Raw genomic sequence first — 13,396 nt, 5'->3', positions numbered from 1 at the left:
AAGTGTAAAGGATGCTCACATTTTATCTGGATAGATTGAAATGTATCAATGCAATAAACAATATATTACACATGAATTCATTGTAAATATTAAGAAAACAGCTCAAATAAGCAAATGCAAACAATTTATCCAGTATTCAATACTCTTTAAAGCATGTATGATTATCTGAAAGATGCAAAGGTTGAAGGATTAATTTCTTTTTCCAAGACGAACCAGCTTTTCTAAGCAAAAAATAATCAAGGTTTAAAAAAAAAACCTTGAAATAAAGAATTCCTCACAAGCAATATAGAGGCTCAATGTCTGCAATTCTAAACATGCATCAGCTCAGAATTTTGCACAAATTGGGTCATTGGAGTAGATATATTAGAGGAAATCAATGCACTGAATGAAATTCCTAAGGACATACACTGAGCACATTAAAAAAAACCATACAGTAAAACCTCTATGTAGTGAACCTCTTTACATCATAAACCTCCATACTTCATACCACCCCTACGGTCCCATCAGATTTACATGTAAATTTATAGACAAACCTCTTTGCAGTGAACCTCTATATATCGTAAAACCTCCACTTATCATACCAAGGAGACACCCCCGAGACAGCCTAACTACCTCCGCAAATTGTACCGAGACAACTAGAGACCATTAATGCACCCGCAATTACATACATGGAATGATATTTTCAGCAATAAATGTTTCACCCTTTTTTTTCTTATACACCTTTAATATGTGGTAATTTTCATGTTAACCATTAGTTAAAGCCATTTTGTTCCATATGAGAGCATTCCTAACAGTAAATAAGAAAAAAGGTATCCAACTATCCAAATCATTTTAAGTGACAATTGAATTAAGAGAGATCACATTGTTTTCTCTCGAATCATGGTAAAAATCATGCAGTAGCGCTCGCTTTCTGTTATTATGAAATAATAAACACATGTTCACTAATTCATGCATGTGTGTTTAAATAAATACTATGGTTTAAAAGACAGCAGTGCCTTTCATTTCCGAAGGATATGAAAAAATGGTGCCTATCACTAAAACCTCTCTATAGTGAACCTCCATGCATCGAACTGGCAAAATTTTGGTCCCCTCCATTACGATGTAAAGAGGTTTTACTGTAATTTCCACCACAGGAGGTTAATGAGCAACTTTAATGATTTTCACTAAAGTTTACTGCAGAAAGTACCTTCATCGATGTCGGGAGGCAGGCCACCCACAAACACCTTCCGGGAATATCGCTCCCCAGCTTCTGAGCCTTGGCTGTGAGGTGAAGATCGCGATGGAGAGCCGAGAGGGGGAGGGGGGGCTGGGGGTGGTTGCGCCACCGAGGACGACGGCACCTGTACCTGCACCTACAAGACAAGGAGCAGGAGCCAATAAAAATAGAAACATCCAACACCAACAAAGGGCAACATTGACCACCACGTAAAAATATTCTCATCTGGCAAGGTAGGTTAACTAAGCGCCTGTAAAAATTATTACTTATTGGAAATGGATATTCGACTTATTACTCAGATCCAAAATCACAACTCACTTAAAGAATTTGGTAGATCGAAGTGGAAGTAAAGTTACATCAAAATAAATCATCTCCATTCAGCCATTCACTCATGAATTTAAAGTAAAAAATTGCAAAAGTTGCCACCCATTTTTCTTGGAGTTGGAGAGGTCATTTGAGTTTTAGTAAAATCATGTTACAACATCATTACCTAAAATCAATGAAAGAGAGTACGAAGATTCTGCTTAAAAACTTTATTCACGACCCAAACATGATAGATTTCAATGCTGTCACATAATTTTCGAGTGTATCCACTCTTTTCTCAATTCCATTTATATGGGCTCCATCATACATCCCCTCAACTCATTGTCCATTCCACTTTCCCCTGGCCACCCCTGTTACATCAAGAGAACACCAGGTAAAAGACACTGGGACCTGATCCCCAGACCCAAGGAATCTAGTAAAGAGAAGGAGACATCAACACCTTGGAACTCCTCAAGCCTCTTTCCCCTACCCTAATCCTGGTGTCTCCCACAAAATAACATTGGCATAATGGACGGCAGAAAAGGGCAAGGATACATTTGAAAATGATGTCATGGCATTGACACCAATTGTGTAGTGTAGTGAATAAACTTGTTTAGTGGAACTTGCAAAATCTTTTTCGTTTATGATGGAACAAATCTCACCTGATATAATCATAGTCATTATCCACCTCTAATTACATATATACAGATAACTGAAGGAGGAATCAATTCGATTCCCACAGCCAATGAATGGGAAGAGGTATTAAAGATATTCTAGAGTTTAAAAAAACACACCCACTAGATTGGGCATTTTTCATACGAATGTACCTCTTGGCAGTGGCGGCGCGTGTGTATACGCATGTTAGCAAGTGCACACCCAAAGATGAATAAATTATAAAAGAAAACTATTCCTTTGCAACGCGAAGGATAAAAGTACTGTCTGCATATGCAAGAAACATGAGCCTCCGAACGCTACAGCTATCTCCTTTTCGAATTCACCGTTCTACGAGTGTGCGATCCCGTGGCATCATGCCGGGCGCATTTTCGGTTTGTGCGATTGCTTGAGGGAGCTCTGGCGGGACGAGGTAAGCGGGGGGGTATGTGCTGTTCAAAGGGGCGAGGGGAGCAGACTCAAAACCATGCGAATGCGCACGCGCATGTTTTTGGTGACTGACTAGCAGGTAGTGTAGTGGTGTAGCCGCCACCTACACTACCTGCGCCCAGGATCCTAGTCCGTCTACAGAGCCATCTGTATAGCCGTTTTCTACACTACTTCCTCATAGGGTGTAAGGAAAAGAGAATGAATTTCAACTACCGTCACTTGTAAAGGTGTGTTGAGAATAATTATTTTCATGCATGCTAATATTATTTCTGTTCATGCAATTTTAAAGGTAGAGTGTACCAGTGATATGTTTTGCTTGCTATGTATTCTATTACGACGAAATATGACGCTCATGGATTAGGATTAACATAATATAATTAAATCATCCTATATCTGCTCTAATGCACACCCTAGATAAATTACCACCAGCCGCCACTGCCTCTTGGGATGTTAGATCAGCCAGCTGGCCCAGGCTGGCTTTATAATGCCTCAAGCCTATTGGCCAGGTTTTCTCAAAATCGTGCCTTATAATTTATTGTGCTTCATTTAGCTTTTGCTAACCATTTGTATTATCTGTCATGCTTAAACATAACCATAAGCATTGAGAGCACACAAAAAAATTAGCTTCAGAAAATGCAATTAGGCTTTATATAAATTTTTTAAGTGCAAACCAACAATTTGCCAAAAAAAACCTGGACATTCTTCAGTTTCATTTCAGACAAAATAGGCTGGCATTTAATAATGATACAGTAGATTCCGGTTAATTGGGACATATCGGGACTTGTGCTCTTTGCCCCAATTAAGCAGCTGCCCCAATTAGGCAAACTATCCTGTATATGGGCTTAAACAAACGTTGAAATGATAGAAAGAAGACTAAAGAATGTTTATAATGCAATATAAGTTTATTAATCTATTAATTTGATTAATAAATCAGCGAGTTTAGTTAATTTAGTATCATTTTTAAGAATTATAACAATATTTTTATATCTTTTACTTAGTCCTATTAAAGAAAAGTCCTATCTTCTTGCAGATAGTATAACAACAAGAGCTTTCAAAATAGGGCAAGAATAGGAACATTTGTGAAAGATAAGAATAAATCAAAGGAGGAAAATATAAAAAAATAGTATTCTGAAAACAAAAAAATTTAATTTCGTCGCGAGTATAGTCTATGTCGCCGACTCATGGCCCTATAAAGCGACATGCTGTCCCAATTAAGGGGAGAATACTCTGGGATATTCCTCTATTGGGTTCTGTTCTTCAAGATCTGTCCCAATTAAGCGGCTGCCCCAAGTAACCGGCGCAACCATTAAACGGAATCTACTGTAATAATAATAGTGTCAATCCCTTCCCAAAAAGACTTGACGTCACTGAGAGGGAGACAAATCACACAGAGAAACAGAGCATGCAGAGAGCGTTTGGAAAAGATAGAGAGTTTCATACTAACCCTCACCTGCTGAGGCGAAGGAGCCTGCTGGGATGGGGGTGGGGGCGGGTGATGGTGGTGGTGGTGATGGGCGTGGGGGTGGTGCGGATGGTGCTGGTGGGCGTGGGGATGGTGAGCATGGGGGTGCATGGGACCCCCTCCACCACCACCTCCTCCGTGGTGCTGGCCCCCTCCGTGGTGCGGGGGTGGCGGCTGCGACGCCGGGTGGTTGGGGCCCTGCTGGGGCGAGTGGCCGTGGAGCACGTGCCCTCCCCCGCCTCCGTCCATCGGGTGCGGAGGGCCCCCTCCTCCCGTCTCCTCCAGCAGTCCTCCGCCCCCTCCGCTCTCGTCCAAGCCGGGGAAGAAGGGCGACTTTCCTGGAAAGCGGTGGAACGCATCGGTCAACTCTTGGGGGAAATGAGTAACTCCTCCGTCATCACAACACTGAAACACTTTGAAGCCCATGCACAATTTTTGTGGGCATTTCTGAGCCCAGTTATTTAAGGGAACTAGCAAAATATTGAAAAAAAGTATATTTACTGGTTTTTGACCAGTGTTCAAAATGTCAGATCATTCCGAATAGAAAAGCAAGGGGAGAGCAAGGGAGCCAACCGATTGCATGGCTTTGAATTTCATTGATTGAAGACAGCTCAAAAACAGTGATTAAGGAATCCACATTCATTTTTAACAGCGAGGGCAAAAATAAATTTACACTCTGTATCCCAATTAAAACCCTTTCATTCTCAAAACTTTAAGATCAACAGCCTTTCGAGCTCGAGCTATTTCAAAATAATACCAATTCTGTAATTTTACTCTAATCCTTGGAATAGAAAAAAAATCAATTTCCATCATCTTTAACCAAGCGAACAAATTTGCAAATCACAAGCCAACGCCGACTCGCTCACTAAAAATTTAGGCCCTCGTTATGGGAAACAAACCTTGATGGATGAGATAGTGACTCATTGTATGCATAGCAATGCATAAAATGAATACTTCACAGTAATTTATTGGCTTGAAACAAAGCCTGAGCTTTGGTTGGACATGGGCTTCAAAGTGTTAACCCTTTTCCTGCCAGTACATTTAAAGAAGGGTGGGATGAAGCTGCCAACCTTACCTACTACCATCATGTCTTAATGCTACAGCCAATATTTGCTTACAACCATTTCATTATATGCGATGGTACGGCATTTTTGGGAGTGCTCTTGATCATCTGGTGGCAAAAATTTACATGAAACAAAAACTCCAAAAAATATAGCATTAAAAACAAGAATGGAAATAGGGAGTAGGCAATTTTATCACACACTTAAATTACAGCCAACTTGCAGGAAAAGGGTTGCACTAATTTTTCGCAAAATATTTAATGGATATGTTTAGTAATTGGTTCAATTAATAATTGGATGATTAAACAAGTTCATAAAATCACAAATTTTTCAGTTCAAATAATCTAAAACAGAATTTAATATTAATAAAATAATTTTAAAAATTTATTTAAATAATTTATATTTAAAATATTTTTAGCGATTATAATATTTAGAATTTAAATTATGCCAGGTGTTTTAATGACTATTACATTAACCAAAAATCAAGTTGCTGTGAGCCATATATCATTAATTTTAATTTTTCACAAAAATGCCCTTTATATAACTCATTCATTTTTCAGAATCCGGTTATCCTTCAGAATCTGTAATTTCCATTATTTTCCTACTCTCCTCGAGCTTATAAAATTCCACTATCAATTACTTTTTTCGTATCATTACTTATACCTTTCTACTTCATTTCGACTCCTTTGCATATTCATATAACATAAAATTGCTGTAGGATGTACTCATGTATACTCTACCTTTAAAGGCCTCCAAAAAACTCTTTCCATAAATATAAAAACAATAGCTAAAATGTCACTTCCGGAAATTTTTTCTAATCCTTCATTGTTTAATTAAATAGTTAGTCCAATTATTACTTCATTATTGTTCGGATTCAATCTCTCCTGATCATATTTATGAATATTAAAAACTGACTGATATAAAGAATATACAATTTGATGCAATCCACATAACTATAACATTTAAAGTTATTTACTGATGAAAAGCACTTGAAGAGCTAGACTAATAGTAATCAGAGGCACTGACTCCATGGACCCTGAGGGGGCCCAAAGTCCCCTCAAAAATTCGTTATGGGTGTGAGGAAAAAATGTGTCAGGCTTGTCGATTTTCCCCGGAGTGTCCAAATATCGAGATTCGAGCTATCAGAGTTCTAACGTTGATCATATGACTCTTCTAAAATGCTTAAAAAAAACTTAAAACTCACTACTTATAAAATTTCCCTGGTTTGGGTCCCCACAATATTTTTGAAAGTCAGCATCCCTGATAGAAATTGATAGAAGCAGGCCCCACACACAAAGGCAACATGAATCAACAAATTGAGATACAAATTATGAGTACATCTCTTCATACTTCATAATGACTATTCGTAACTTCCACTCTTCATCATCTGCCTATTGGACCTCCACCAAGACAGCCTATTTAATGATCAAGATCTCTTTCCATGTCCTGACAATTATTTTTGGAAAATAAGAAGAGAAATGGGAAAAGCAATTGAGGTGAACGCAAGCATGAATTCTGGTATGAAAAGTAATAGGTTTTCTGTGAGGCAAATATTATATGTGCTTTAAACAGCTCTATTTGAGAGAGAAATGGGTATATCATCTATTGATGCCATTTAGATTTAAAGTAAGCATTGAAAATTAGCCTTAGCAAAAATCTTTTCCCCTGAGAAACGAGAAGGAAAACACCTCCCTCTGGATTCACCATTGATTCTGATAGTATGCATTCATTAAAATATCAACAGACAAAAGAAACACTTGTATCAGAGTCAGGTTGGCCACTTAAATATGGACATACTATCACAGAAAAAAATTCCCCTGAATTATAATACTATTATACATATTACAATGCATTATAATATGTACATGCGAATGTATCCTAAACATTTCCCACATTATAAAGTTAAATGTCACATAATGGCCACATTCATTGTGTTCCCAACTATCAGTATATTTTAGTTATTCTGGCCTCGCCTTCCATACATTCGCACAGATTGCCATAATTCGGAGTTGACTTTCCAGATACAGTGAATAACCAGACTTTCCTAGTTTTCCAGAAGTGAGCATCCGACCCTCAGTGACGTGATGGGTGGTTGGGAGTGAGGTGCACAGTTGATGAGGAAGGAGAGGAGTTGGAGAGGGGAGGGGGATGGCAGCAGGTGGATTGAAAGGTTGGGGGAGGCTAGGGAATGAGGATATCCTGTCCCACAGCCACTCTGGGGTCGTTGGGGAGACAGGGCGTTGGGAGGGTGGTCCCACAAGAGATGATGATGAATGAAAGCAGCCCCTGATCCACCACCAATTGGCAATCGAAAGCAATTCTGGTATACATATTACATTCCAACCATTCCCTGCATAAAGCTCTATTGGTATTTTAAAGTATTAATACTGGCATTACTTGTTCATCAAAATATCTTACTGACCCAACTCCAGCTAACACTCAAACAGTAATCAATTCTGAAAATATTTTTAAGTGAGAGCTGCCCTAACACACTCTAACTCACTGTGATTATTTTTGGACTACAATGATGAATTATTTGGCATGAACTCATGCAGCATCCTATTTAAATATCATTCCTCTCTTATGTTGATACAATACTTTGTACAAGCAGGCATTAAAAAGAAATTGATATAAGATTAATTTCAATCACAATTCGCATCTTGATTTAAAGACTTATTTTGAGAGCATTTAGGGAATAATTAAATCAAATGAAATCAAAGAAATAGATCAAATGGGAAAGACTTAGTCTTGGAATAAAAGAGCCGCTAAGAGGGTAAGCATCTCTCCAGCTAAACTCGTCAAAGAAGATGGGGAATTAGCATAAAATTCTAAGTGTTGAATGAATGAATCAACTTACCATGAAGCTGAGCCAAAGACTGCAAGGCATTGGTGTTACAGTTGATAAATCCTGGAAAGATTAAAAAATGAGTCAGTTCTTTCTTTCGTGGTTATAAACATAAAAAAATTTCACCACAGCCAAAATAATCATTAACATAAAGGAGAAGCTGAGAGATGGTGATTACAGTGACTTGATTTGTAAACCAACCCTTGGCAAGGCCAGTTGGTGGGAGAGTGCCAGGAATTTGTTGTGACAAGAAAGGATGAAGTTCTATGAGAAACTAGAGAGCTCCTTGGTGATGGACTTTGCTGGGTCAACAGCCATGGGAGAAAACTCAGTAACTCAGTAATACAAGAGTAAAGGGTGAAAGAAAACTTCAAGCCTTGTAGGTGACTACAGATGACTTACAGGATCAGAAATTTACAGAATTCAATAAGAAAGAGCACCTAATTATCCATGGTTTGGTGAGTTAACTACCCTCTTTTGCACCAAATTCTCATCAAACTGGTTGTAAATGTATTGCTGCACATAGAAAAATATGCTTTCAGCAATATTTATTTTACACTCATAGATGATGCATCACTTATGCTCGACAGGTATTTTTTGCAACAAATACTCACATAAACTTGTGCTATAATCTTAAAATTTTTAGGGCACATAGAATAGACCCTCAACATCAGGTAGAATCTCAAATTTGAAAATGTCAACAACTCAGCTGAAAAATTTTATGCATGAGATACAGGAAAACAATGAAAAAGTTGTACTCTTTATACTCTGAAGGCCTGTTTACACGGTACATCAACACATACGGGTTAATGTCTAAATGTATGAACGCAAGAATGAACGCCAAAATGTACCATGTAACCACCCAACTTGTGCGAATGCATGCACAGAAAATACTAATGTACACACATACACACTGTTCTAATTTGGTTCATGCATTCGTACATGTTCCGTTCAGGTCCACAAAAATCATTCACGCAAACGTACATTAACTCGTACGTGTTAATGTATCATGTAAACAGGCCTTGAAATATTCAAGATAATAAAATTAATTTAAACGAGTAAGTAGGGATAAAAAGAAAGAACATATGACTGCTCAAAAGGGATTAATGCATCCATAAAAGATAGTGAGTAGGTAGTCTCACAATGACAATTGAAAGAATGTACAAATTAGATTGAGTCCAGAAATTCTTTGCTTATCACAAAATCTGAAGTAATAATTTCACCCGAAGACGTCAAGTCTTTTTAAATATGTGGGCCATAGAAATGAAAATATTGCTGACCCAATCAGCTGCTCAGCTTTCTTCACTTTGAGCATGCTTCCTTTGCTATAGAAATAATCATTACTAGAGTCATCACTGAAAACCTATCATGGTTGTCGCTTGAAATTTTATTGGGGGTTCACCCAAGATTGTACCTTCCAAAAAAATGGGGGTTAACAGGCTGGCATTGGGTTGAATCCCTTGATCCACCTACAACATAAGGTGTGGGCTTGCTGCCTGCTATTTAGATTGGTTTGCTTCACAATTTACTTTCATTACTGCTTTTTACCAAGTTTTTAAAAGTTATACAATTCCTGCAGTAAAAACAGAAACAACTAAATTTTGGAGGATCGTGGAGAAAGCAAAGCTTGAGTTCGACCATCCACTCTCAACCCCCATCGTCAGTACGCTGCCAATGACTATCAAAAGGAGATTACTCAATTGATCCTACAATATTTACCAAACCAATGTTTTATTATAAATATATGTTATAGTGTTCATGTTGTGAGTTGCCTTACTCAAATTGTATGACACTCTACACAGGCAAAGGTCCCACAGGCAAAAGAAAAATCCCACCAAACTTGGCTGTACAAAGTAGGGACTATTGTTATTGCAGTATTACACTGATTAAGGAAGATTTCCATGAAATAATTTTCGAATCACGCCGGTCAGTCCAACCATGGAGAAATTTGGGTGAAAATACTGAAAGTGACTAAAAATGGACACATATAAATAAAGTCACATAGGCTTCCTATACATGCCATTCCATACTGACTGCAGCAAGTGCAGAGTTATAGATGCCTCAGCAAAAAACTGCGGCATCTAACATATTATAATCTTTCTCTTAAAAATTTAATTAGCATTACTAACATTAAAAATCTCTCTCGCAAAAATTTTCTACAAAGTCAAGTTGGTCATAATTTGCATAGCTAAAGGCATCACCTTCATGAGAAAGGATGGAAGTAATGAATGAATAAGGTAGCAAAAATACTTTTAAAAATATTGAAATTAAAAATTAATAGATAAATTATAACTAAATGAAAGCTTTTATGAAAAATTTCCGTTTCAAGGGAGAATTCTAATTTCAGAGCTAGATCAAAAATCTGCAACCTCCTAACAGAAGTTTATCTTTCTATGGTGGATATCCATAGCTGTATGTAGGGACATTTATAATTATAGTCATGGAAAAAATTGAGATTAGTAATATTTTTGAGTGAAACAATATCTCGAACATATCTGAGTCAATTAGGAAGATCTATAAATCAATCTACAGAACTAAGTCACCACCGCGAGGCTGAAAGGGGACCTTGCCTGTACCTGCCGAATCTGCTTGTTCGAAATTTTAGCGAACCGTTTTGATATTTCTATCTTTCAATTTTGGATCACTCCCAGGGAACTCTTTATTTACAAACTGCATTTATCCATTAGTAGTGCGGAAGGGATTTTTGCATGAATTAAATCACCTTAAGAATGTAACAAAACCCGTGTTGAACAATAACAGCCAACTGCAATCTTGCTCACCAATTTCAAAGCATGCGCGTCAGAAAATAGGCGGTGTTGACGAAAGGGAAAAAGCTGAGTACTAAAGAAACAAGTTTTATAATTAAAGAACCACTGGTTAACCACGGTGATTAACGAAGGAAAGGCTGGAATGGACACAAATTCTCAGATTTTATCCAAGAAAGAAAAGCATATGCCATTCACAGAATCGGTGTAAGTAAATTTTCATGGATTGGACGCCACGGAACGGAAGTGTCGGAAAATAAATTTAAATTCGATTATTTTGTGAGAAAAAAGAATTAAGGCGCTATAAATTGGAGTGAATAGGTATGTCATGACTTGGAGTAAATGGGAAATTTTCAATTACAGGAGTTGAGAAAATAATAAACAAACGTCGCAGCATCAAAACGGTGGACGGCCACAGCCACATGAATGGAAAACTACAATGGAAAACCACTCTGTGTAGGACTGGAAAAATTAGGCCCCTCACAGTGAATCAGGGTAAATAAATATTTATAAAAAGGACGAACGCGTCAGTAAACAACAGATAATCCGATTGGGACACGAGTTGCTTGGCAAAAGCCAAACACTCTAAAATCCTTAGGCGGATAAGTAGGAAATGAGTCAGAGTAAACAAGATATCATAGGGTGTATGGTAAATACGATGCCAAGAATTGATATAGAGAGAAAAAAGTATTATGCAACAACATAAAGGTACTAGCAGCCATCTTTACGGATGGCATATTGATGGACGAGAAATCTATGGTGAAAAGGATAAATTATGCTCCACACTGCAGCGATCAAGAGAAGCCAGAGGGTTCCAACCTCTCCCACCCCAAGAGCTTGGGAGATACGAAGTGACCCCTTCCAAATAAGACCCCAGTGATCTACCTCCACTCACCCCCCCCCCCCCCTTACCGATTTTTTTTTCTAGCAATGGTGCGGCTCCACGCAGAATCAGGGTGAGTAACTATTTACCTACAAGTTGGATCTAATAAAACGCATGCGTCGGAAAATAATTTAAGAATCCGATTAGGGAGTGAGGTACAGGATACAATCAGAGTGATGACACGATGTAAACATACAAGAAAATCAGACTCTTCTCCATCTCGAATATTTTAATATTGAAACTCCACAAGGCGGCGTTTGGAGCGGAATCAAATTTTGCGTTTGGGTCCACGTTATGGGGCAAAAAGGTTGAATTTATAAAAACGTGGTTTACATTAAACAAAACATACAAAATATTTTGACGCGTGGGCTAAATTTAGTAAAATTCGTAAAAATTTTAGTGCCTAGTGCTTGGATAAAAAATTGCACACGCTGAAGGGGACAGTTCTGCGTAGCGGATAAGAAACGACTTGAAATAGGAAAGACATAATTTGTTGACAAGAGTTGAGATGAGTGGGGGGCGAGCGAGGCGCGCATGTGGCACCTCCCACCCGCAATCGGCGACCACGTGTGCACGTGAGGTGTGGGCTGGGATATTTTCGATGCGCGGAGAGGGGAGGGGGGAACAACACACGTGTACTTCACAGCCGGCTTCCCGCATGAGCGACGCTGTGAATCGCTCCAGAAGACACGGCAGTGTGGTAGACTAGGAACAACTACCGGTGGCCTACGATTAAAAACCTTGGCTCAGCAGCGGTGGGTTCAGGGGAAGGAGTGGGAAGTCCCCCCAAAATCAGAGAGAGTATAAGTGTTTTCTGCCGGATATAAGTAATAAGATCCAGCAGTATGAAACTAGGCGTTTAGTACAGACGAGGAGTCGGATTCACTCTCAAGTAGAAAACTCCCACAAGAAAAAAAAACGAAATTTATATTAAAAATATTAATTTTTACACTCGGAAGGCCTAAGCTTTTCATTTAGCCCCTAATTGTGAATGGTATATTGCCTACGCTCCCCTGAGTCTCCTCCCGATTTGCAGATTAAATTCGACTCCGATACATCCCCAATAAATTTTAACAATTTCAACAGGATTCTCTCGCGTCCTAGCCAGGACGTTAGTTGCTCTTGATAAAACAACTTGAACTCACTTTCAAAATCTTTCTTTTCCGAGAAATATAAAAGGTGACCCTGAGTAGAGATAATCTGAGACAAAGGGGCATGTATTTGGATTGGAAAAGATACAATAGCACAGTCAGGGATGGACAAAGGGCTGCGGAAAGCCCGGCGTAAGCCGTAACCTGCAAGTTGTTCTATACAACAGGCAATAACGAAGAGAGGACAGTAGATGATAGCAGAGGACAATATTTTAAGGGAATGGCAGTCACCGGCGAAGATAATGGACTGTTGATATGACTCCCCATCTATACAAAACAGATACGACGATACAATATAAAAATTCAGTTCCAGCATTATTGACAGACGGAGAAACAATGACTGAAAGTTAGAGGAAGGAGTGACAGAAGAAGGATTATGCAGTATACGATAGCATCCAAAGGTAAAAGACGCTTATCACAAGGAAGTCGAGATGTAACTGAGTGCTCATTTTAAACCTCAACTACAACCAGCATTGGAACCAGACCTATCAGTAATAGATCTTGAGCCAAAAAGCCGAAGTTAAGCAGACACCACATCCACGTAAGGCTTTCCAAATAGCACTCAAAAAGACCTCCGGAGGTCGCAGCGTAGAAATTGTCACTAGTATG

At 38.6% G+C, this 13,396-nt stretch overlaps 1 protein-coding gene across 4 annotated transcripts in view; it reads right to left on the bottom strand.

The window, feature by feature from the left end:
• LOC124155636 (cytoplasmic polyadenylation element-binding protein 4-like) overlaps positions 1–13,396 on the bottom strand; it is a 559,373-nt gene that overhangs the window by 14,476 nt on the left and 531,501 nt on the right. For 2 of the 4 annotated variants that reach the window (XM_046529633.1, XM_046529636.1), the window contains 3 exons: positions 8,001–8,051; positions 4,065–4,450; positions 1,187–1,352 (listed from right to left, as the gene is read on the bottom strand). In XM_046529633.1, the coding sequence (XP_046385589.1) occupies positions 1,187–1,352; positions 4,065–4,450; positions 8,001–8,051 (603 nt within the window). The remainder of the gene's footprint in view (positions 1–1,186; positions 1,353–4,064; positions 4,451–8,000; positions 8,052–13,396) is intronic. The other 2 variants (XM_046529634.1, XM_046529637.1) reach the window with 1 other exon arrangement.

This window comes from Ischnura elegans, chromosome 3 (genome assembly GCF_921293095.1).
Source record: "Ischnura elegans chromosome 3, ioIscEleg1.1, whole genome shotgun sequence".
Classification (NCBI taxonomy): Eukaryota; Metazoa; Arthropoda; class Insecta; order Odonata; family Coenagrionidae; genus Ischnura; species Ischnura elegans.
Note: the sequence above shows the minus strand (reverse complement) of the source record. Positions and strands in the feature narration are given on the sequence as shown.